Genomic DNA, 22,498 nt, shown 5'->3' on the forward strand with positions numbered 1-22,498 from the left:
GTGGAACTTAAAGAGCAACAACTGAGGAATGATCCACCAGCTAATACATTCTGGATAGGCTTTTCAGATTGGCCCTTGACTGCAGTACACCAAAATAACCTAGAAAATCAGCTGAAACAAATCAGCTCAGATGCTGCAAGCTACAACAGAACCAAGCTCAGCACAGGCTAATTCTACCCACTGGATTCCGGGCAGTGTTGGGGCACAAGCTTCTCCATTTGTTGCTTGCTGGACATCAGAAATAAAATATTCCCTTGATTTCTGCATCACTAGTTCTGTTTGGACCTATTGAAGAATGCCTAAATACATCTCTGATAATTCCCAGACACAGCAGAATCCTCAAAGCACTCATAATGCTCTTTTTTTCTAATTTAAAAAACAAACAAGCAAACAAACTAACAAAAAACCAACCAACCAAAAAAAAAACCCAAAAAACAAAACCCTGTATTTAAATTGAAGTTCTGCAGTTTAACTGTAACCACTGGGTTCACTAGAAGAAATTCCAAATGTACTGATAAATTACACATGAGAAATCAAACTAGAAACCCCAAACAGTACATTCTGACTTGGAACTCTGGGAAATTGAATTTCTAGACTAGAGAGAGGAGAATGCTTGAATGAAAGCTTCTAGTATCTGAGAGAGGAGGAGCACACTGCCAGAAATAAGATATTCCTCTCTTTAGAAAGAAATGAGAAATGTCATCTTGTTTTTCTAAAGTATCCTCATTGACCCAGCTTAAGGAAAGTCTTGCTGTTACCTTTGTCTCACTTTACCACGGATCACGGGCCTATACAAGAAAGACAGATCTTTCATTTTCTTGCTACAATACCCATAGATTACAGGACACTCTACTTTTCCTCTAAATAATCATACAAATTCAGATGTAGTGGTGAGCTTGAGTCCTAGCACGTTTGGAAAATACAACAGGCATAAAGGTTAGCAGCTCTCAATATTCCTCTTTTACAGACAAAAATCAGACAAGAGGATGCTTTGCTGAGTCCTCCCTGGATACTCTTAAGATAGACTTTTACACAGACATTATTTTTACAAATATTAATAAATTCTATTCACATGGGACCTGGAGTAAAAAATATTATGTAATTGCAGAATTCTCTGGTTCAGAATTTAAAAGTGTTATTTTATTTGTTAAGGGAAGGATTATTTAAGGATTATTATTATTTAAGGTAAATATTATTTAGGGAATATTTCTAATGAAAGAGTCATACCCTAACCTGTTATTTTAACTGGACTCAGAAGTCCTGTAGAAAACTTACTGACAAGTGCTGTCACGATTTCTTCCATATTTTCCAGAAAGCTGCTGAGATGCTGAGTGAACGTGAGGTGTGGAGATGTGATCTGGGCAATTACTGCTGCTGCTTCTGCATGAGTGGCTTCAGAATGGCTGGTATCAGTGAGGATGTCAGCCAGGCACAGTATCCCATCCACCTATGGAGAAACAATAGGTAGAAGTTAGAAATATTGTAGGAAGCACTTTTGCAACTAAAGATGCTGTTCTATTTGGCTTTTCTTGGCAGTGACTAAACTACTCAATTTATTTTCAAAAATAACTTCAACTTGGTGGCCTTTGTGTCACAGGAAATTTCAGTTTAGCAACTACAAATGAGTTCATAATATGAGTTTGTTGTCCTGCCAAAAGTCTTGCAGTTCCTTCTCCCTTAACGTGTCTGTGAAATCAATTTTGGCCCAACGAAGTCTTCTCTGACTGACATCTAAAGTTAAATATAAATCCAAAAATAAGCTCTGATAAGCAAATGTTAATTGTTACTATGCCTCATTTGAGCTCTACGACAAGACTCAAACCTCAATGTGCACTAAGGTCTAAACAGACAAATTTTTTTTGCCACTTTTGCCTGAAATTGTCACAAAGCCAGCACAGGATCAAAAAGAATACTGTTAAGATAACCCTTGCCAAGCTGCTCCTGATGAGCTTGCACAGTACTTATATTAAAGCCAGGTCCACACATCCCTTGCTTACTTCAGAGGGAAACAGAAAAATGAGAACTGACTTAAGTTTATGGTTTTAGAGTGTTTGAAGTGTTCTTACACAGTTCAGGCAGACAGATCGTGTACACACATATTTATTTATATTATAGGAGACCCACTGGCACAACAAAAGACAGCAACAGGGCACATCCATTGGGATCATTGTTAGCAACAAAACACAGCAAGGGAGTGTTCTCTGTGCACAGGGGCATAATGTGTGAACTTTCAAATTAATAGCAACGTGTTTCTCCCCATTTTACATAGCCCTGAATAACTTATCACATTGACAAGCAAGTAGTTAGACCATAGGATTATTTAGGATGTAAAAGACCCCCAAGATCACCAAGTCCAGCCTACGACTGACCACCTTGTCAAGCAGACATGGCACTCAGTGCTGTTTCAGTCATGGTGGCTGCACCACCTCCCTTGGGCAGTATATTCCAAAGCTTGACAACCCTTTTCACATAGGAATTTTCCTGATGTCCAGCCTGATCCTTCCCTGGTGCAGCTTGAGGCCATTTCTTGTCCTGTCACTGGCTGCCTGGGAGAAGAGGCTGACTCCCATCCTGCTCCACCCTCCTTTCACTGACTTGCAGAGAGTGATGAGGTCTCCCCTGAGCCTCCTTTTCTCCAGGCCAAGCACCCCCAGCTCTGGACATTTCGGAGATACAAGGAGGAGTTCAGAAGGCTTAGTACTGAAATATACTTCAACAGTCAAACAAAAAACAAACCCACACACATTTGTGTTGTACACCCACTCTTAGCTCTGTTGCCCAGACTACATTCTCTGTCAACTCAAAGCTTCCTCACAACATCCATGTTAAATGTTAAGTCCTATCCATTATCTTCAAAAAGGGTATTTGCCAAATCTCTTATTCTCCTTTTTTAATTTATTAATGCAGAATGTTTTGTTATCTTACTTACTTATCCTGCAACGGGCATTAAATAAATTATTTGATAAGCACTGACAGTTACTGTATTTTATGAGAAAAACTCTGGTAGATAGGAATAAAAATTACCCTCTGTAAGATTATTCACTGGGATGGAGTTTTTAATCGGAAATAGACTATATCATTGAAACTCTAATAACACAGATAAATAGAAAAGAAATTATATCTCTATTTTCCCCCACATCACAAATGGTATTTATTGTAGAAGCTCTAGCACTGGCAAAAAAGAGAAAGAATAAATTTACAATGCTAAACTTTTTCTTGACAAGCTTTCAACATTAATCTACCTACAGCAAAATATTTCCTCCTAGTTATGGCAGAATTCTACAGCTTGAAACAGCAGAGTCACATAATTCACTAGGCTTCAAGGTATATTAATAGATCTCAGTGTCAAGAACTAATCTATGCCCTCACAAGATGATTTAGTACCCAAAGTGTGCTAGACAATATCATATGCAAAACCCCACTATTTTGTCACCTTGAAATCTCCCCAGATCACACCTTATCTGGGGTCCAAAGGATGTTAATAACAACAGGCAGTATAAAAAGCTAAACATATTCCAAGACATTCCAAAAATACTTGACAAGAAAGTTCTAAGATCCACTTCAGTCTTCAGCTCTAAATTTACTGGTTAAAATTCACTTGTCCTACTTATATTCAATGACCTTGATAAATGACTTAAGAGTGCTTTTATGCTGTTTGAGAACAGGTAATGGCTTATGAAAGACAGGTACAAGTACATGGTTAGACTTTTCTATCACCAGTAATTGTGTAAATCTACATTAATGATACAAGCTTCTACTGCTGTACTCAAATTTTAAATCACGTCTTTGATTTCATTATTTGTTAAGTAATAGTTTTTGGAAATTGGGAGTTGCTGAATTGTGAATAAAAAAAGCATATAGATAAAATTTTATTCAACACAGAGATAAATTACATATTTTGAGTCTATGAAAGCCAGCATTAGTTATTCTTCTTCCTTTTCAGAAACATGTAAAATATTAGCAAATTCAGCCTAAAATTTTCTCCATACACTTTTTCCTCCCATCTTAAATATAGAAAATAAAATAATTCTACTTCAGCAGGCAACCCCATTTATAAGTGTCTAGCAATAAATTTTAAAATGACAGGGGAACAATCTAATAAAAGCACTTTAACATCCAAAAAGAAATTGCTGCTCAAAGCATTTTTATAATTAGGTTTCACACTGAAAGGAACTTTGGATGGCTGCCCTGTTTTCTGTTTAATTTTGGTGAAGTAATCAGCTAAATGTCAAATCTGTTCATCACCTTGGCAATACAAAAGAACCAGTTAGCCAGATAATGCAAACAAATGAATTCCATGAATGCAACAAGATGCTGTGAAGCCCCTGCATTTGAGGAATGGCGTTCAGTAAATGCTTGATCACTAATATTTTAGTATTGATAACTGGAAAACTGCCAGGAACTTACATCCTTATGAACATAGCCCTGTTGTAGAAACTTAATCCAAGTGACAAAATAAATGTGTGACCATGTTACTGCATAGATCAAGTCTTCTGAAAGGAAATAATTTCTTTTTTTCTACAACAGGAATGAATGAGTTCTCGGGCATCAGACTTCTTTCTTCAGTATACCTGTCCTTCCTCCCCAAAGTATTAAATGCAACTAGGCATCTGTTAAAGATACCAGTAGAGAATTTGGGATGAATTTCATTAATGATTTCATGATTTGAAATACTACACACAACAGCAATCTTAACTCTCTTCTTTCCACAAGGGGGTTTAAGGCAGTTTTTCCATGCCTCTCTGGGAACCAAGACCCATTGCCTTCCTTTTAGAAATATCTATGTTCATTTGTATAAAATGCTGCTGAAGGCCTCTCATAGCATGACTTTCCCTACCATTCCTGTTTGCTCACTTAATGTTCAGATGATCCCTACATATTGGTAAAACTTTGGTCAAAATATTCTTTTGCCTTCTCTAAATTGATCTCCAGTCATTTAGTGAGACTGAAAAGTCTTACAGGCTTCTGTCAGTTGATTTCACTGTCAAATCCACTACCAGCCTAAATCTGAGTGCTTCTGGTAAGAACAACCAGCAGATTTCAAAGCAGTTTGACAAAAGAGTAAAATGGAGATGTTAAAATCCAGAGATAGGGCAGCAAATGTGGAAACAATATCACAAAGGAGATTGCCCCTAAAACAATCTCAACTTTCCCAGAAGGGAATTTCAAAAGCAGAAGCTGCACCCAACAGTCAGGAACTGATATATCAGAGCTGTGGCTCTCCTTCCACCCACATTGTGTAACACCTCCTACCTGAAGCCAGGACAGGTTAACTGTGTAGGTGAAGACATGAAAATTAGCAGGGCAAACCAAATATATAAAGGTGGATAAAATCCCAAACACATCAAAATTTATAGGATGAGGAAGAGGGTAACTCAGTAAGAAGTAAGGGAGGAGTATCATATTCAGCAAAACCCATGTATTGTTATTATGATGACTTGTTACTGAGTAATGAGATGATATAGTAAGAAAGTGATGCCATTAAAACTTCTCCCAAAATAATCCCAAGTAATCCAAAGCACTGCAACAATTCCATGGTAGCAGCAGTGACCAATTAACAAAGCTGCAATGATTTTTGTAACTGATACTGCACAGAAGTGGCCAGGGCACCTAATTTATAAGCCCTGTTGTGTACACCATGGAATGATGTGGGGCTGAATAGAGGTTGAACAGTTCCCAACTCAGTAGCTTTGAAACTTCTGTCAATAACTTCACCTTTGTATCTAAACTGGCAATGAGTTGTGCTTTGGTTTGCAGCAGCTTTGACTACAGCCTCCCTTTAAAACTCCCCTCCTGCAGATGTGGTCATGCTGATGAAGAGGTATTTGCTCTTTCTGATGTGTATCCACCAAGGAGAAGTATAAAGTTGATCTAGGAATATTGTTATATGCATAAGAGAAAAGACATTTGGCTGTATCATCTTGAAGGATGCATTAAATGTGGCAATGGCTGAGTAGCAACCTTACATCAATGCTGCAGGCAGAAACAAAGTGTAGAGTGAGATGAAACAAGAAGTTCCTTACTCAGGGCTGTCTAGGAGCCCAAAGATAAATCCTGTGCAAACCCCTTCTCTCTGTGGAACCAAGAGGAAGCAGCCCTGCACCTCAAAATTCATGTTCCTCAGCACTCAGAGATGCTCTAAGCCTGTTGCAGATAAAAAGTACAAGTGGTTGTCAAGGAGATAATAGAGAATAAGTCATTCAACAGAAAGGATGGACAAAATCAGTAAGGTTGATATCCAAAACAAGATTTTACTCTTGTCTTTGCTTCAAGGATAAAAGAATAGCTGGCTTTGAACTCCCTCAATATTGAGCACTGATATGAAGGGTAAAACAGTCTTTTAAAGAATTTTTGTGGTTGACAAAAGAAACTAGGCACTGCACTGCTATTAGCCTAGCAATATTCACATATTCCCACTCCCATAAATCACAGCATTACATTGCTTCAAACTGCCCCCCACAAATGTAAGTGAGATACCCAAGGATAAACTCAGCTTTCCTGACCTACTCCTCCAATGCTTCCTTTTCTACAGGATAAATCCTGAGTGGCTACAAGGGCAGAAGTGACTGCAAAGGAATTCTCTTGCAGTTATGCAGAAGTCACTGTAGTGCAGGGAGGTGTTCCCAGAATGGGGCTACATTGATAAAACAGAGGGAAAACCACTGGTCACAAATGAGCATGGTGGCTTAGGAGAAAAAAAAAGACATTTGCAATTACCTTTGTACTCAACATTTGTTACATTTTCTTTCTCCTAGTCTGTCAAACAATCCCAATAATGACTATGTTACCTGTAGAATCAGAACCCTGTAAGAATAAGGAAGAACTATTTATGCTCACATGTGATAAAGATTAAATTCTTGAAGTTATATGACACATGACAACAAATGTATCTCAGGTTCTTTTGCCCTACATTTTTGTGGGCTGGATACACCAGTTTGTTTTTAAGCTGCAAGAATCTGTTCATATTTGTAGGGTTTTCTTGATAACTGCATCTGCATTAAAAATTCCAGGAAGTACATGCTTGTTTCTTTTAAATAATGGATAAGGCTTTATACATTATATTTTGGGGTCTGAAATCCATTAAAATGAAGCCACACAGACCCAAAAAAGGACTTGTCAACAAGATGAGAGGAACTGTCAAGCAGTGTACAAGAATGCTGAACAAGATACTGGGACCTGAAGTCTGAATTAAGGAAAGACCATATATTAGTTATTTTCACATAGCCCTCATTTTTATTTACCCTGGGGGGTCACAGTCTGAGAAAAGGAAAAACACCCACTGCAACTACTCCAATAAGCAAACAGGGGCTCTGGGTTATGTGTAGCAGGGCACTCCAGAAAATGAGATGTGCTCCCTGAAGAGAATATGCTCCAGTCATATACTTTTAAATAAATAATGTCACAGGCACTCCATGGTGTGAGGGTAAATTCTCCAACACCTGGTGCCTGGAATTTAAAAACAAGAACATTCTTTCAACATGCTTGATTACTCTGTATCATTTAGGTTTTGGTGTGACACCATGGTTTTTATTGTCTAGTATCTCTTAGTGTAGCTCTTCACGAGAAAAAAAAAAAAAAATCTCATGCACACTACATTTTTGGAGAACCCTCATTTTATTATGATAATGAGAAAGGGTCTCTATCCAAAAAAGAGCAGCATGGAGGTGACAGCCACCCATTACCACCTAATATAATTCTTCATAATGTCTTTCCTCTCAGGAAAACTAGCTGGTAATATCTTGCTAGAATTCTGGATTTGTTCAAATCAAAAATTGGAAACCTTAATTATGCTGCAGATTTAATTCATAATTTTAATTATCCCTGTTGTTATTATTACTGTAATTCTACGTACAATTTCTCTCATTGAATTAGAATTCTTGACCAGGTGTATAGCACTATACCATGGCTTGCACATAAATACAACCCTCCTCTATTCTCAAATTTCAACAATGGAAACACCACAGTAGAAAGCAGAATTGCATTAGAAAGGTAGAGAAAGTGAGCAATGGACATACAGAGGATGTTGTGCTTTTTTTTAACTCTTATTTTAAATATGAGATTTTTGCAAACTCTTTTAAGAAAAAGATCCTTCTGCAAATAATTTTCCTTCATTTCTTATTTCAATTGTGCCAGTTTAGCCTAAAAAAAAATCCACTCTCTAAATGCAAGGGTTCTGCACTATTTCAATCATATGTACACTAATCAAATGCACTATACTAGTAGAATATTTGGATAATGTAATGTATTAAATATACACAGTGACTTGCTCAGAAAAATGTTTTTATGTTTAAATTCACATAGTTACCAAAACTGACTCAGTGCTCTACTCATAGTTATCTTCCCAAAATTTCTGTTGCTCTTAAGAACATTGCTATGAGGCACCAGGCATTAATAGAATTGTTTGCTACATTCATTACTTCACAATGGCTGTTCAATTATTTTAATAAATTATTTTAAATAAATTAGCTCCAGAACCAACCTTCGATGTGCCAGATTTTTATTGGCAGAGACTTTTTACAAGCAAGTTATAGAGTTTTATGATACCCATTTATAATAAAAACACTCACAGTACTTTTGCTATAAAACTTTTAGTGAGCAACTCAATAAGAGTTCATTCGTGTTGTAATAACAACAGAGGAAATTAGTCCCTTTATTTAAACAAAAAAAAAATCACAAAAAGTGAAAAAGGGGCAGTTTTCATCTGGTGAGAAATGATAGAACTTTATTGGCTGCAGCAGACCCACATTATTTGGTCCTAAGTTTCCTCTCCTGACAGGTAAATCTCCTTGGATCTCCTACAAACATTGATTTATGTCTATGACTGCAGTGGCAATAAAATAATTTCAGAATTGCTTTAAGCCTAAGAAATTCAAGTTTAAGATCAGCTGTTCACATACAGTCTTTATGAGAAGTCAAAGTTCTCCTAGGAGTCATCAGATAAACTGATCTCAGATGTTTTTCTCTCCATTAGCACCTTTCAGTGCTGCTCTGGTCAAATACAGGTGCTACATTGATTCTATATTAGAAGAAACAAGGACAATCCTAAGACACTGAGAAAATTGAATATTTTTACAAGCTGAATTTTGATTTTTCTTCTACTCAATATTCTTTATTGAGAAGAAGAATATTGCCTTAACAAGTTTCAACATAAAAAATCCCTCTTATGAAGAATTATAAACACATATATTTAAAGTGGAGCTAGTCTTTGAACTAGGAGGAAGAAAACCACAAATTTTCTTACACTTGCAGTAGAGATTGTTTTTTCAATATATGAAAATCCAAGGATAAGTACCATACAGCACTTTGATACAGGGGCAGTTACAATCTGCATTCAAAGTCATACTTCCAAGTCAGCTCATTTTCATAAGCTGATCTCACATCAGAAAAACAGGTCAGAACTGACTGAAATTGAACTTAACTAGTGAGCAGATTCCAGCTTCAATAGCCCAGGATATTCTCAGGCTATTTTGGATAGATAAATGTGGAAGTGCTATGTTATGGCAAAGATAAAACCCCAATTTGCCTTATTTTAGCTGCTTATTTTACATCTGGGAAAACAAATATGTTGTTTAGGAAAATCCCAAACACTGTTCTGATTCTGTCATCCAGTCACTGCCTGTTTTTCTAAGATTGTCCCTAATCCATAAACCAGTTTTCTCATTCTTAGCAAAATGCAAGGGATGTTATGGCAGAAGGAAGGTAACAACTCCAAAGTACTAAATATTCGTGTTCCCTAATAACACAAAAGGCCCACTTATGAGCAGTAACAACTCTTATTCCACACTCCAAACCAGCTGAATCCCCCAGATCTGTAAAGCTCAAGTCTGGACTAGAAATTTCACAGGACCAAGCTTCATTCTGCCATCTGCCAGTCTGTAAAGAACAGAATAAGTGCCACTGCAGGTCTCCACAGAATGGTATTTGGTTTCTCCTGGATCCAGGAGAGCTCCCAGGTTTAGGATCTGTTCTAGTTCACAAGGAATCAAAGATAACAGAATTAGACATCTAGAAGTGATACTAGAAAAGGGTGACAGCTGGGTTCTGAGGTATATACACATCATTCTGAAACCAGAAGTACTGAAACTTTAAGGCCAAAGAATGTAACTTTAAATCAAAATCCACCAGACTTTTAGAAAGAACTCAAATTTGAGGCATCCAAAAGAAGGAAAATGCTGCTTTGAAGGACAGTACCTTGCCTAGAATGAAACTATGGCTTACTGGATTTTCTCCTGAGAATTGCATTCTGCACACTCCCCATTCCCAAAAGCATTAATAAACAAAATCTATATCATTTGCTAGGCAATCTAATCTAGAATAATTCAGACTGTAAATAAAATATTTAAATAGAAATATGTTTCCAATGTTTCATCTCCACAGCTGACAAAGAACAAAAGGAAGAAAGAACTGTGGATATTCTATTTATATTACCATCACATCTCAGACTACAAATATGTCCAACTTCACTGGGCAGCAGGCAGAGTCTTGGTCACATCCTTCTCACCCTTGGGAAAGTGTAACAAGCCTGAACTGCCACTGAATGCAATGATAGCACATGCTAGGGAAAAGACACTGTAAAGTCTGTGCTATGTCTTTCCCACTATTTTTTACCAAAGATGAATTTAGCATATGAATTTAACTTTTTTTTTTCTTAAATTTACTTTGACTGATGTCTGATTAGGAAAGTAAACCATACAAAACAGGATTCAACATAAATTATACCAAATTCAAAGACAACAAGGATCCGGGAGGAAAAAAAAAAAAGAATGATCTGTGCAAATGACTTTTAAAAATATCCCCCATGTTGCTTATAATTAGATTAGTAGCCTCCAAACAAAAAATTCAGGCCAATCTCTCTTACATGTTTTATTTTCCTCTCTACATAAGAGGAAGAGATGTTCTAGTAAAGATCATTCAAAACTGTCTTGAACTGAGTCTCTTGTATGCTAAGAACTGCTGGCTCTCATACATTCCACAAATAAAGAGCATGCCACAGGCTTGATTTCACCCAAAATGTGTGAAAAGTGCCTTGCAATTGAGGCATATTAATGATATGACAAACTGAAGGTTTAGCATTCTTCAGTGAAATTAGGAGCCATCAATAAAAGTCCTTACACCTAGACCTAGTTAAGCTAAGAACTGTTCCACACCCCATGTTGTCCCAAAAGTAACAGGACTTTTTGGGCATGAATACTCTCAGACTGCCTAGGCACTTAGCTGCTCACAACATCTGCTCTAAAGTTCTGCATAAAACCTAAATAACAGTTGTTGCACTGAACACGTGGGCTTTTGTTTTCAAACTACTTATAAAATTGCCAGTTTTTGAAGTAACTCTGTACATAATACAGTTAGGATACATACAAGGGAATACAGGAGGGAGGGCCTGCATAGGGTTTTTTGGGCTTTTTTTTTTTAATCTTAATTTGCCTAATTGATAGTCAATTGGGGTTTTTTAAATGAGGTTTCTGTCATTAAAAACCCAGTTCAAATTGCACTGATATTTTAATCCACTAGGTGGCAAAATTATATTAATATTAGAGAAATTAAATGATTCACCAGCACCCAGATAATTTGTTGGATAAACTTAGCCACCCTTCTAGGTGAGGCTTTGTCTGTGACTATGATTTTTACTAATACCCATTTGAAATACCAATAACATTTCCATACTGCTTCCCTTCGAAATAACTTCCATGTTGCCAATAGCAAAGATTCACTACAAACTTTGGAGATTCATTAGTCCCACCACTAAGCAAAGACATTTCTAAAGCAAAGCAGATCCAAACCACCTTCTCCATGGTCCTTGCCATGACAGAAAGCTGATGCTTCCCTCTCCTAATACACAAAACCTGCAGGATAGCTCTGGCCATCTCCATTGCCAACCACCATGGACAAGTTGCCCAGCAGCAGCAGAGATGTTGGCTGGCCTCTTACTGACACTTATGGTTTAGATCTTTAGTTGTTTTAGGGAAGAACAACATTAACCAGAAGTAAAATACAGGAGGCACTACAAAGATGAATGGTCAAAGTAAATGGAAATACCTATTCCAAAAACTTAAGGATTTTTAAGGAAAGTGCAAATGTTTTTGTTGAAAATAACTGGCCACAAACCATTCTTCTTAAAGAAAAAAAGACAAAGACCAGGAGTCTAATCAGTCAGCTTTTAATGAGTTTTAACTGATCTCTCTTAATTCAATCATAAATCTTAGAATCTATGTTACTGAAAAGGTCTTTGACTGTTATATCCTTGCCTCTCTCTCTGTTATTTTCTCTTTATTTAAACTAAAAAATACTAATTATTGGTATAGGCTTACTTTTCTTTTTAGGACTAGAAGGATCAGAAATCAGTACTCATAACTTTTTTAAAAAACAAGAGAGAAAAACAAGGAAAAAAAGCCAGTGTCATCTTGACTTAAAATCACTTCCTTTGCCATTACCACTTTCAGCAATTGCCATTCTTTTTCTTTTGGAGTTTTTTTTTCTGTAAGAAAAATCAATTGTAATTACATGAGTATGTCTCAATTACCTGTCCCTTTTTTTTTTTTTGGGCTGTATGTCCTGATCTGATTAATTGGACTTCTCTGTCCTAATGTCTTCTCCAATACCTCAGATCCTAAGTGCCTTACCTTCTCCATACATTTTGTGTCAAGTTCTTCATTTTTACTGGTTAATACAAGACATGAATTCTTCTAGTAAAGAAATGCACCAAAAATTAGATGCAAGTGTGTTATTTCATGTTTAAAGGATCTTGAAGGGAAGATGAACCAAAGGAAAGCAGTAAACACAGAATTTTTACTCAGAGTAACATCAATATCATAAATACACTGGCAAAGCTGGTAAAATAAAGGTCCAGGGAGTGTTTCTCAACCTCATCTTATATAGTCACACAGGAATCCATGGGCTGGAAAACTCAAACACCACCAGTTCCCTGTGGCAAAAATCATCAAAAATCCTTTTCTAAGCGAGGAGAAAAGCAATTTGTCATGGCCTTTAAATACATAAATAAATTTAGATAACTGGAGCAGGAAGTCAGTCATGTGTTTTCATCCATGAATATTTCCTAGGTGAGATCCTGTGACTTGTAACTCAGTTCTTCTTCCAGGATATAGGATGAGACAGGAGCAATCTTTATAACTAAACAGTAACTTATGCCTTCTAACTACTTTTCTCAGAACAAATAATTTCTATCTTGCTCAAAAATAAATTTCAAACCTATTCTAACAGTTCTGTTGTCTTCTCTTTTGTTATAATTGCTTCCTCAGCCTAGACAGTAGTAAAACATCATGTTTGAAGCAGCCATGAGGTTCACATTACACATCTGGGGAATGGAAATAAGTAACTTCATTTTCCTTTCATACCCTATGCTATGATTTACAAAAATGAAGATAAAACCTTACCTACAGCCACATGGTATGTGGCTATAGACCATTACAATAATGCTATTTATTATCCTTCAAATTAACTTTAATTTCTCCAGAAATTGGATGTTTTTCAGTCTGAATAATAACCAGATCAACAGAAAGTCCTGGAAGGTGTTTTCCTGCATCCAGCCACTCTTTGCAGATCTGGAATAATTCCAGCATGGACAAAATGCCAAAGCCTGAGGTACTTATAACAAAATGCTAAAATAAATGCAGAGGGCAGAGAGTGCTAAAGTAGTTAAGGATGGACAGTTTCTAGGAACTCAGATCATCATTCTAATTCATCACATTTTTGTGATCTTATGAGTAAGGCCTGTATACAACAGGAACTGAAATCTGAGCTCAAGAGCACCTTGTGTGCAGGAACATTTTTCTAATTCACACCATTCTCTTTAGCCCTACGTGTCAGTTATTCCCAAATCCCTGCTCATCAGAACTATTTGTAATACATGATGCCTGAGAAAGCAATAACCAGAAGATGAGAAGTGCAGATAGCCTCATTCCCCATGGAGAAGCATGATGATCACCCCATAGCAAACAATACATTCTTTACAGAAATCTGATAGTCCGTTCCTTCTGTAGCATAGGATTTCTTTGAGCTTGTTCTACTTACAGTTTATTATTAGTGCTCATTTATTTTAGTGGTGCTGCTGTTAGCATTACCTGAATTTAAAGCTTGGAGACATTTTTCCCTTGATAATTCTTTCCCTACCTGATACTTCTGGAATTCCTCCTATTCTTAGCTCCTCTCTCATGCACCTTAAAGCCTTTTCAGACTGAAACTAAGCAAGGAGCCATGCTTTCCTTCTGATCCCCCTTTCCTCTGTGCACACATTCTGCTCCTCACATTCTCCCCAAACCTTTCAGGCTGATGTTGTCCCTATCCAGGCAGTACTCTCAGGGCAGTGGGAATAGAAGGCATTTTTCCCCACTCCCCCAAGAATGCTCTTACATTAGATGTTGCTTAAGGATATTTTTTTAATTAATACAGTTAAGGCAGAGGGTCTATCCTGTAGGAAAACAGGCCATCCAGGCTGCTGTGAACAGATAAGAGAATCTAAACTTTTCAGATTAAAAGCCCATTTGACATGGCTTACCTTGATTTAAGAGGATGCTTCAGTGGTGCAGAGCTTTGGTCCCCATAAACCTGTGTTCCCAAATCCTCTGCTGCCTTCCTAAACACAGGATAATTTTGGGCAGATCATACCCTGGAGCAGCACAAACTTTGCTGCAATTCCTGTCTCCACTGGGTGCCACTATTGCATAGCATAATATGCATTTACTGCAGCGAGTCAACAGCCTGGCAAAACTGACTTTTAACTTGTGCTTCCTTGTCGTGAAGTTTTCAGACCATATGTAGAGAATTATCACTTGTTTTTTATGACCCTAAAACACCACGTGAAAATCATTTTAGGACAGATATATGAGGATGATTTAATTCTTCCTAGATCACTACAGCTGAAAAGCTCTAATGCAAAAGTGCTCAGATTCTTTCCTGATTTTGTGCTGGAATAAGCCTTTCTGTCCCATATATGAATCTCGTACTCCATGCTGACTGATAATCAACTCAGCCCTCTATTTTACCCTATTTTTTTTAATCTCACTGCAGAGGGCCTGGATTAGATGACCTTTAAAAGACCCTTCCAGCCCAAATTATTCTATTGTTGTATGTCTCCATCTCAAGTGCTTTGATGGCAGTTGAACCAGCACAAGGGCAAAATGTCACCACAGACCCTGGATACTTAAAAACACTCACTCAGTGCTCTTAAACTGTGTGCACATCCCAAGGATGGCAATAATGCCGAAAATACATTATCAGCACACTTTTAAATTAATAGCACTTAAGTATTAGTTTTATGGAGTGGATTTAATTGTCATTTGATGGTGCAATTGTCCACAAATTGATAGATACCATTCTTAGGATTCAAGCTGTAATCTAAAGAGACTGAAATTTAATGTTTTTAATCACTTTTTTAAATCCTGGGCAGAAAATTCAAACACCTTTGTTCTATTTCACATTATCCCTCCTCTTGTATTTTCCTTTATTTCTTTTTCCCAGGCCTCAAATAAGTAATTAACTAAATAACTAAGTAATAACAACTAATTTTATATTAGTAAATACAAATATTTAAATATATACATTACATTAATACAGTCAAATAATCTATGCAATTAAATAAATAAATAAATATTACCTAATGAATACTTTGAAAGCTTACAGAATACATGCAAAATTCTTCCAGGCAAAATACTGCTACGAGGAGATTTTCATGCCAGCCTCCCATCCTGGAATGATTTGTTATCCTACTAATTTGGCAGAGCTGACATAACCACAATTGTTTCAAGTTGCTGAAGATGGGGGAAGCAGTGTCTCAGTTTTTATGAAGTCTACTTTTATAACTGCTCTTTTCTCTCACCCCTTTCAATACTCATAGACAGTGACACTGAGAAGTACAGAAATGTCTATAGTCACTGGCCTTTGAAAGGATCTCAGCCTTTTCTAGCAGAGATCCAAAATACTTCCATGAAAATCTGCTATATTTTGACACAGGCTTTATTGCAAACAGAAGCTTGAGAAACTCTGCCCAATATTGGCTATATTAAAAGACAGATGGGCAAAAAATGAACATGTAAGCATTAATCTGGCAGTCTAGACTTTTCTAAGGCCAGAAGATACAGCAGCGAGAGAACAAGGCTATCCAATAAAGCAGGGAAATCAACAGAAACAAACAGCAAGTAGACTGAATTTCAATTTGACCCAGAGTTGTTCAAAGCCAGCTAAATCATTGGCACCAGCAGCTAAACGGATCTGGGGAGCAGGTCTGGGGGCAGTAGGCAAGACCTGTGCCCTGCAGCCTGGACATTCCTGCATTGCTGGAGACTCAGAAATAGCTAAGGAAAAACAGCTATTAATTTGGCAAGGTAAACTAATAAGGTCAAGAAATTCACCCAGGGCAGGAAATAGAAACATCTGCAAAAGAAGATTGAGACAGAGGCAGAATTTCACTCTATTAGAGCAGCTCTGCTCCAGGGCTCTCTCAGCATTCCAGCTGCTGTTCATCAGACACACCAAACTGCAGGAGTGACCATCACCCATGTTGTTGGCTCTACTATGCCTACTTACTGAATCATGTCAGAAACAGCAACAGGACAAAAGAACTATTTACCTGCTCTTTAAATGGATGTGTGTCTATCAGGCATACCCATGGGGACGTGAAGGAAAAGTCACAGAAGGAAAGAAATTCAGGCTTATAAACCAATTTGTGGTATCAAAACCTGGGAAATCCCAATCTTTCTATTAATAGCTGAACTAAAAATTTCTGGGTAGGAGAGCCCAGAGTCCCACTTTCAGCAATTTGACACTTTCAGAATCTGGGGTGTGTATGGTCTCTCCTATCTCACCAACAGCATGAGAAACTGCCTGTGCACAGCCACCAGCACAAGGGGACTTGTACTGCCTTCAGAATTCTTCTGGGCAATTGTCAGAGCATCAGAAGACTTTAACCTCAGCATAGCTTTCTGATTTTATTTATTTTTTTCTAGGGTTTGATTTTTTTATTATTATTATTTTAGGTTTAGTTTCTTTCCCTCATTTTATAAACCATAGTTAATCAGGGCCTCTGGTCAGTAAAGCTGAGGATTAATAGGCAATAGGGTGACCAGGAAATTATGGTAGATCTTTCATGGCTGTTCCTGTACATCTTTAAGTGGCACAGGGCTCAGCTTCATGAGCATCCAGCTCTGCACTGCCTTCAGTCAGACTGAGGCTGTCACAAACTCTTCTTAGAAGGGGCTTCTTTGAAAATTCAAGATATACATAGAAGATGGTTATTTCCTTATTACATCCTTAATATGGATGCACATATAGGTGAGAGGAAAGAATATAAAGTCCTGAGGAACAGAGGGAGCACCTTTAGATGGTATATTGACCTCTCTGTTGTAACTAAAAACAGCAGAGTAGGGACTAGTAAAACTAATTAGATAGTTTCTGCTCCACTGTCAGATACCATTGCAGTAATGACATCACAGAATTTCACGGCACAGTGCATAGGAAAAACAATCAACTTCTTCAATGACAGATGTTATAGGTCCCCTGTTGAGTGTCAACAAGTCTTCATGGGATGTATGTAAGAGAAAACTTTGCCTCCCTTCCAGATCCAATTTTCTGAAGTGGTCCTGCCAGAAATGCCCATTTTTAGCAACCCAGCTAAGGCCACTTTGAAACAAAGACAGACAAGAAGACATTTGGACTCTGGCAGTGACACACAAGTATGTCATTATGGAGACAACAGAAGCTAGAAACAAACATTGGTTACAGCAGCTGGCTTGGGATTAGACATGGACTCTTTGTTGGATGATGCATTGGTTGGATTGCCACAACCAGAAAGTAGCAGTCAATTCCTTGGTGTCCAGATGGAGAGCAGTGCTGAGTGGGGTCTCTCAGAAGCCCATATTTGGACCAGCACTGTTTGGTGTCTTCCTTCAATATTCTTTTCTTGAGCTTGAAACTGGCAGTTTGAAATAAAAAGTGGTGACAGCAAAATAAGGTTATCTGTCAGTTATATATAAAATATAAAGGAAGTGCACACACATGTCCAGTGTGACAGGATTCTCAGTATGAGGACATAGTGTCAAAAGCCTTACAGAAGTCCAGATAAATTATGTCAGTGGAGGTCCCCTTGTCCATGAGTGTAGTCACTGCATCAGAGAAGTCATTCAGTTGGTCAGGCAGGACTGGTCCTTGGCTAATTTAAGCCACTGTGAAAACTTTTCCACACCTTCTTTGTGAGAAAAAAGTGGCAAAGATGAGTTCCTACAAAAACTGGAAAGGCTTTTGTCTTCTTAATTCAACTTGCTGGTCCTATAAAGATTCCTTCTTCATCTCAGTTGAAGTGAGATAAGCATATGAGTATGCTCTGATCCATACAAAACTTTCTGATCCATTCCCAGCGACTGCAAAGGAGAAAACTGAAAGCCTTCATAAAGGAAAAGCTCCAGACAGTACTGCAAGGGAAGGAGCAGTCCATGACAGAGCTTCTGTCTGGGAACTTAATGATAAGCAAGAGAAGAAAGGTGCAGGTCAGGTAAATATACAAGCAATGCTGTCAGATGTTTAGCTAACATGATTATTATCTTTACCAGAAGAGACTGTTTTTTTCCAAGAGCTCTTTAAGTGTTTTCAAAGATGCTTTGTGAAACATGAAAATTTTCGTGTAAATCAGGCACTGTGCCAGACCTAAGTGGTTTCCTGCAAATGAGCCTAAGCAAAAAAAAAAAAATCCAGTGACACACAAACACACCTCTACATTATCTGCCATTAATTATTGTCTACCCTTCCCTTATTTCAAGAAATACATGGAGACTCCTACATATCATGAGCGAGCTTCAGGTAAGTCACATGGTAGCTCTGAGCTCATTTCAAACCTGGAGTAAGAAAAATCTCACACAATTAACTTCCTTTGGTTTGTTAGGAGCACATACAAGACACTTCACCTGAGTCATGCCAGCCCTAACTTCAAATGTACATCAAGAGGAAAGGATACCAGGTTTCATCTAATTAGCCAGCTGGATTGCACTAGGTTTGGTTTCCTCTGTTCCTTTTTTACAACTAGCTCTGGGAAACAGGCAGCTCCACTAAGGGCTAGTTTTTGGCCCATGTAGCAGAGGCAGAATATTAGCCCCAGGAGAACTCTGAATTAGTGTTTTTTGTTTCTATAATACTGTTTGAAGGGTAAAGTTAAGCTGCTAAGCACACATTAAAACCAAGCAAGACTACTGGTAGAATGTTTAATAGTGGCCAGGGCTAGAACTGGCCAACACTGGTGTTGTAAAAGTTTCCTGTATGTATTTTTTCCCTGTTTTCTAAAGAGTTTTCTGACTTTCTTGCAGTGATAGGAACTGAAAACAAGGAAGGAGAAAAGAAGGTCTTACCAAATATTTTGACTGTAATTTTGGCAAGCATTGTGTGAAACCAAACAAAAACCACAAGCAACTCTATAAAATTAAAATTTGCAAAATACAAACTTGTGGAGTTCCATCTCAATAACAATATCCAAATTTTTCACATGTTGGGATCCCTTCTTGGACCTGATTTGCAAAGGTTCCTTATTATCTGCACCTAGAAAAGATTCCCAGCTCATAGCTGGACTGAATCGTGTCACAGCAGGACTCTCAGAGCCTCCCTGCCCATGTGTGAACTCTGGGAAGTGCTGTGCTGCAAGGGCTTGTCAGCACCACGAGCAGCTGGAGGAAGGGCAGAAGCACTCGTGGGAGTACAAGAGAGGCAAAAGTGGTTTTGGAAAAGAGCCAAGCTGTAAGCTGAACATAAGCTGAGGTTTATGTGTTTTGCTACTTTGAGCTACTACCAAAAAGCAAGTACAAGGAAGTGGTCAAGACGAGAAGCTTATTCAGAATATGGATGCTCTTGTGATGAAAACCAATTTTCTGTAGTGCTCTCACATCCTGTAACCCCAATATGTGACCAATATCTATTTCCAGACCAAGTAAGCCAGTGACTTTGTCTGACAGCCTCCATCATGTTACCCTCATGTATGGCAGAGATCAGCTCATTTATGAACATAGAGAGCTATTTGTTTCCAACTGGAATGACCTAAAGAAAATAAAATTAAATCACCCAGAACCAGGAGAAATATTTCCCTATTTTTGAGAGTTTTGCTCATTCAGTACCTCTGTAAGTATAGTTTTATATTAGTAAGGAATTCCATAGCTGCAGTAAGATGAATCAAGAAGGGATTTTCTCTTTTTGCTTTTTGGTAATGTGCATCTGAGGATTCAGTCCTTCAAAATTAAATGTGTATTAACATTTTTGAAAATCGATGTTATGCAAGCAGGAATAGATACAAAAGAAACCATACAGAGAACTAGAAAACTCTCAGAGTGAGTTAATAAAGGTGGGAAAATCACCATGAGAGAAGAATTAGAAGGAAAAATAATGCTGGTAGTGAATTCTAAGGCTCCAGAGGCATTTAAATCCCTGATGTGTTACCAGATCTCTGCAGGAAGGTACCTGCTCTACTTCCTGCAGAGGTCTCAGCAACCAGTGAGGTTTTAGGTAAGCTCAAGGATCAGGCAAACAAGAAAGGGAAGCTTGAGCAGTAAACTCTTTGGACTTTTCTGTGATCCAGAAAATTCATCCACAATACTGAGTCATAAAATCTGCAGCAGGATGGATTGGTTAGATCAGCACAACTTATTATTAGAAAAGATTTTATAGAGGGGAACTATCTACTTGTGTTTGTCTCCTTTTTACAAGCATTTTCACTCCTATCTCTGCTTTATCATAGATACAGTTAAGCTATTTAGAAAGTGCAACCTAAACACACTCAGTATGTGTGTTTACACCTGGCTACAGAGGTAGATGATATATGAGATGCAACAGTTTCCTGCTAAGTGAAAAGGATTATCAAAGTTACTCATCTGTCAGGTCTTTCTGTAAGGCCATCTCTTTCCAGTTTTCTGCCTCTGTCAGAATATCTGGGGGAATATCTGAGGTCTAAAATAGCTCTCTGCTTGCACTCTTTTTAAATGCTTCAATTGATTCTCATTAATCTCTGCCTTCAGTTTGGGAGCTGACTAAGCTGTTTCTTTCATCTTAGAATTAAATTTTCTTAATAGATTATTATTATTATTATTACTAGGTAGGGAAAACCCACCTGTTATTTGATGTGCTGGCTTCTGTTCCTTCAGACATCATTCATGGATAATTCTCTGCCCTGATCACTGTCATCACTTTAGTTAATACTTTAAATTGTTACAGAAAAATCATCATCTGGTGATTTCCAAATTATTTTTCATTTATAAAATTCTCTTAACATCCTGACTTTGGAAACATAAATCTAGAGCTTTTTGGAGTGCTTGAAATAAAATATTTAGTGAAATATAAAATCAATAGATAGCATAAAACACTAACAGAACTGACTGCAAAAAAACATGTGTAAATTATATGAGAGCCAAAGAAGTGCAGAGCAGCAACCTGGCACCAGTCCAAAGTTTCAGAATGAAGTTGTAGAGAATGGCTAAACACAGGCACTGCTCCAAGTTGGTCTTGCTGTTTGAAGTGTACACCTCAGTAACCTGGCGTAGCCTGGGGTCTTTCCTTTTCAGCCTTTAAAATCTATTTCAATGAAATTTATCTTTTTAAAACAAGAAGAAAAGAGAGATTTGTAGAGTCTCTGCTGCATCTCAATTAATAAAATCGAGGTGTATAAAAAGGCAGAGCTGAGGGATAGATTAGAAGAGTGCTTGCTTTTCCTTTCAGAAACTGCATCCTGTATGGAAACCAAATGCCAAAGTACACCTCATTCTATCAGCTCTCACTTGCTGAACACTGCTCTGGAGCCAGGAAAAAAAGTATAGCAGTGGCAAGATTTACTCCCAGCACATCAGTGATAATACCTGAATGGCACTGCAATGCCTTCTTCTGATGTCTTGCTGAAACATGGAAAAAAAACCCAACATAACAGGGCTGCTATGACATTTTTGCATGAGGACACACTGTCACAGATCCATGCTTAAGCAATATACCACTTTAAGTACAGGACAAACTTCACAAAGCCTAAATCTCTGGAAAGATTCACACTACAGGGAAAGGACTTAAAGTATTCATTGTTGGGTTAGAAGATAGCTCACTTTAAATTGACATACAAATCTATTCATAAATTGTTAACATTAAAAATTTACAGATAGATTTTTATATCTGCTCACAAATAATAGAATCTGTGTTCTCCAAAGCCCAAGGCAGGTATTCACATTAGTAAAGTCTCACATTGTCCTTCTTCAGCAGTATTATCAAAATGCTTATCTTTAGTGCTACACTTGCTGGCTCCTTTCTTCCTCTTTTAAAATCTATAACATGATTTAAGTTAAGCAAGGTTTTTAAGGAGAGATAATATCTTTTATCAGAGCAACAAATACATACTTCTTTAGAGCATCAGGACTACAACACAACCATCATCATTTCATTAGTCATTTTAATAGAATTGAAATAATGTCCATGACCTCAGCCAAAGCAGTCTGTGTATACTTTTTTCTTATGGAGATCTGGCAATGTACCATAATCTTGC

The 22,498-nt window shown here is 37.5% G+C and overlaps 1 protein-coding gene across 2 annotated transcripts in view; it reads right to left on the bottom strand.

Annotated features, from left to right (window-relative positions):
• Positions 1 to 22,498, bottom strand: part of INSC (INSC spindle orientation adaptor protein) — a 96,783-nt gene that overhangs the window by 18,617 nt on the left and 55,668 nt on the right. For both annotated transcript variants that reach the window (XM_031505068.2, XM_077783777.1), the window contains one exon: positions 1,276 to 1,447. In XM_031505068.2, the coding sequence (XP_031360928.2) occupies positions 1,276 to 1,447 (172 nt within the window). The remainder of the gene's footprint in view (positions 1 to 1,275; positions 1,448 to 22,498) is intronic.

This window comes from Lonchura striata, chromosome 6 (assembly GCF_046129695.1).
Source record: "Lonchura striata isolate bLonStr1 chromosome 6, bLonStr1.mat, whole genome shotgun sequence".
NCBI lineage: Eukaryota > Metazoa > Chordata > Aves > Passeriformes > Estrildidae > Lonchura > Lonchura striata.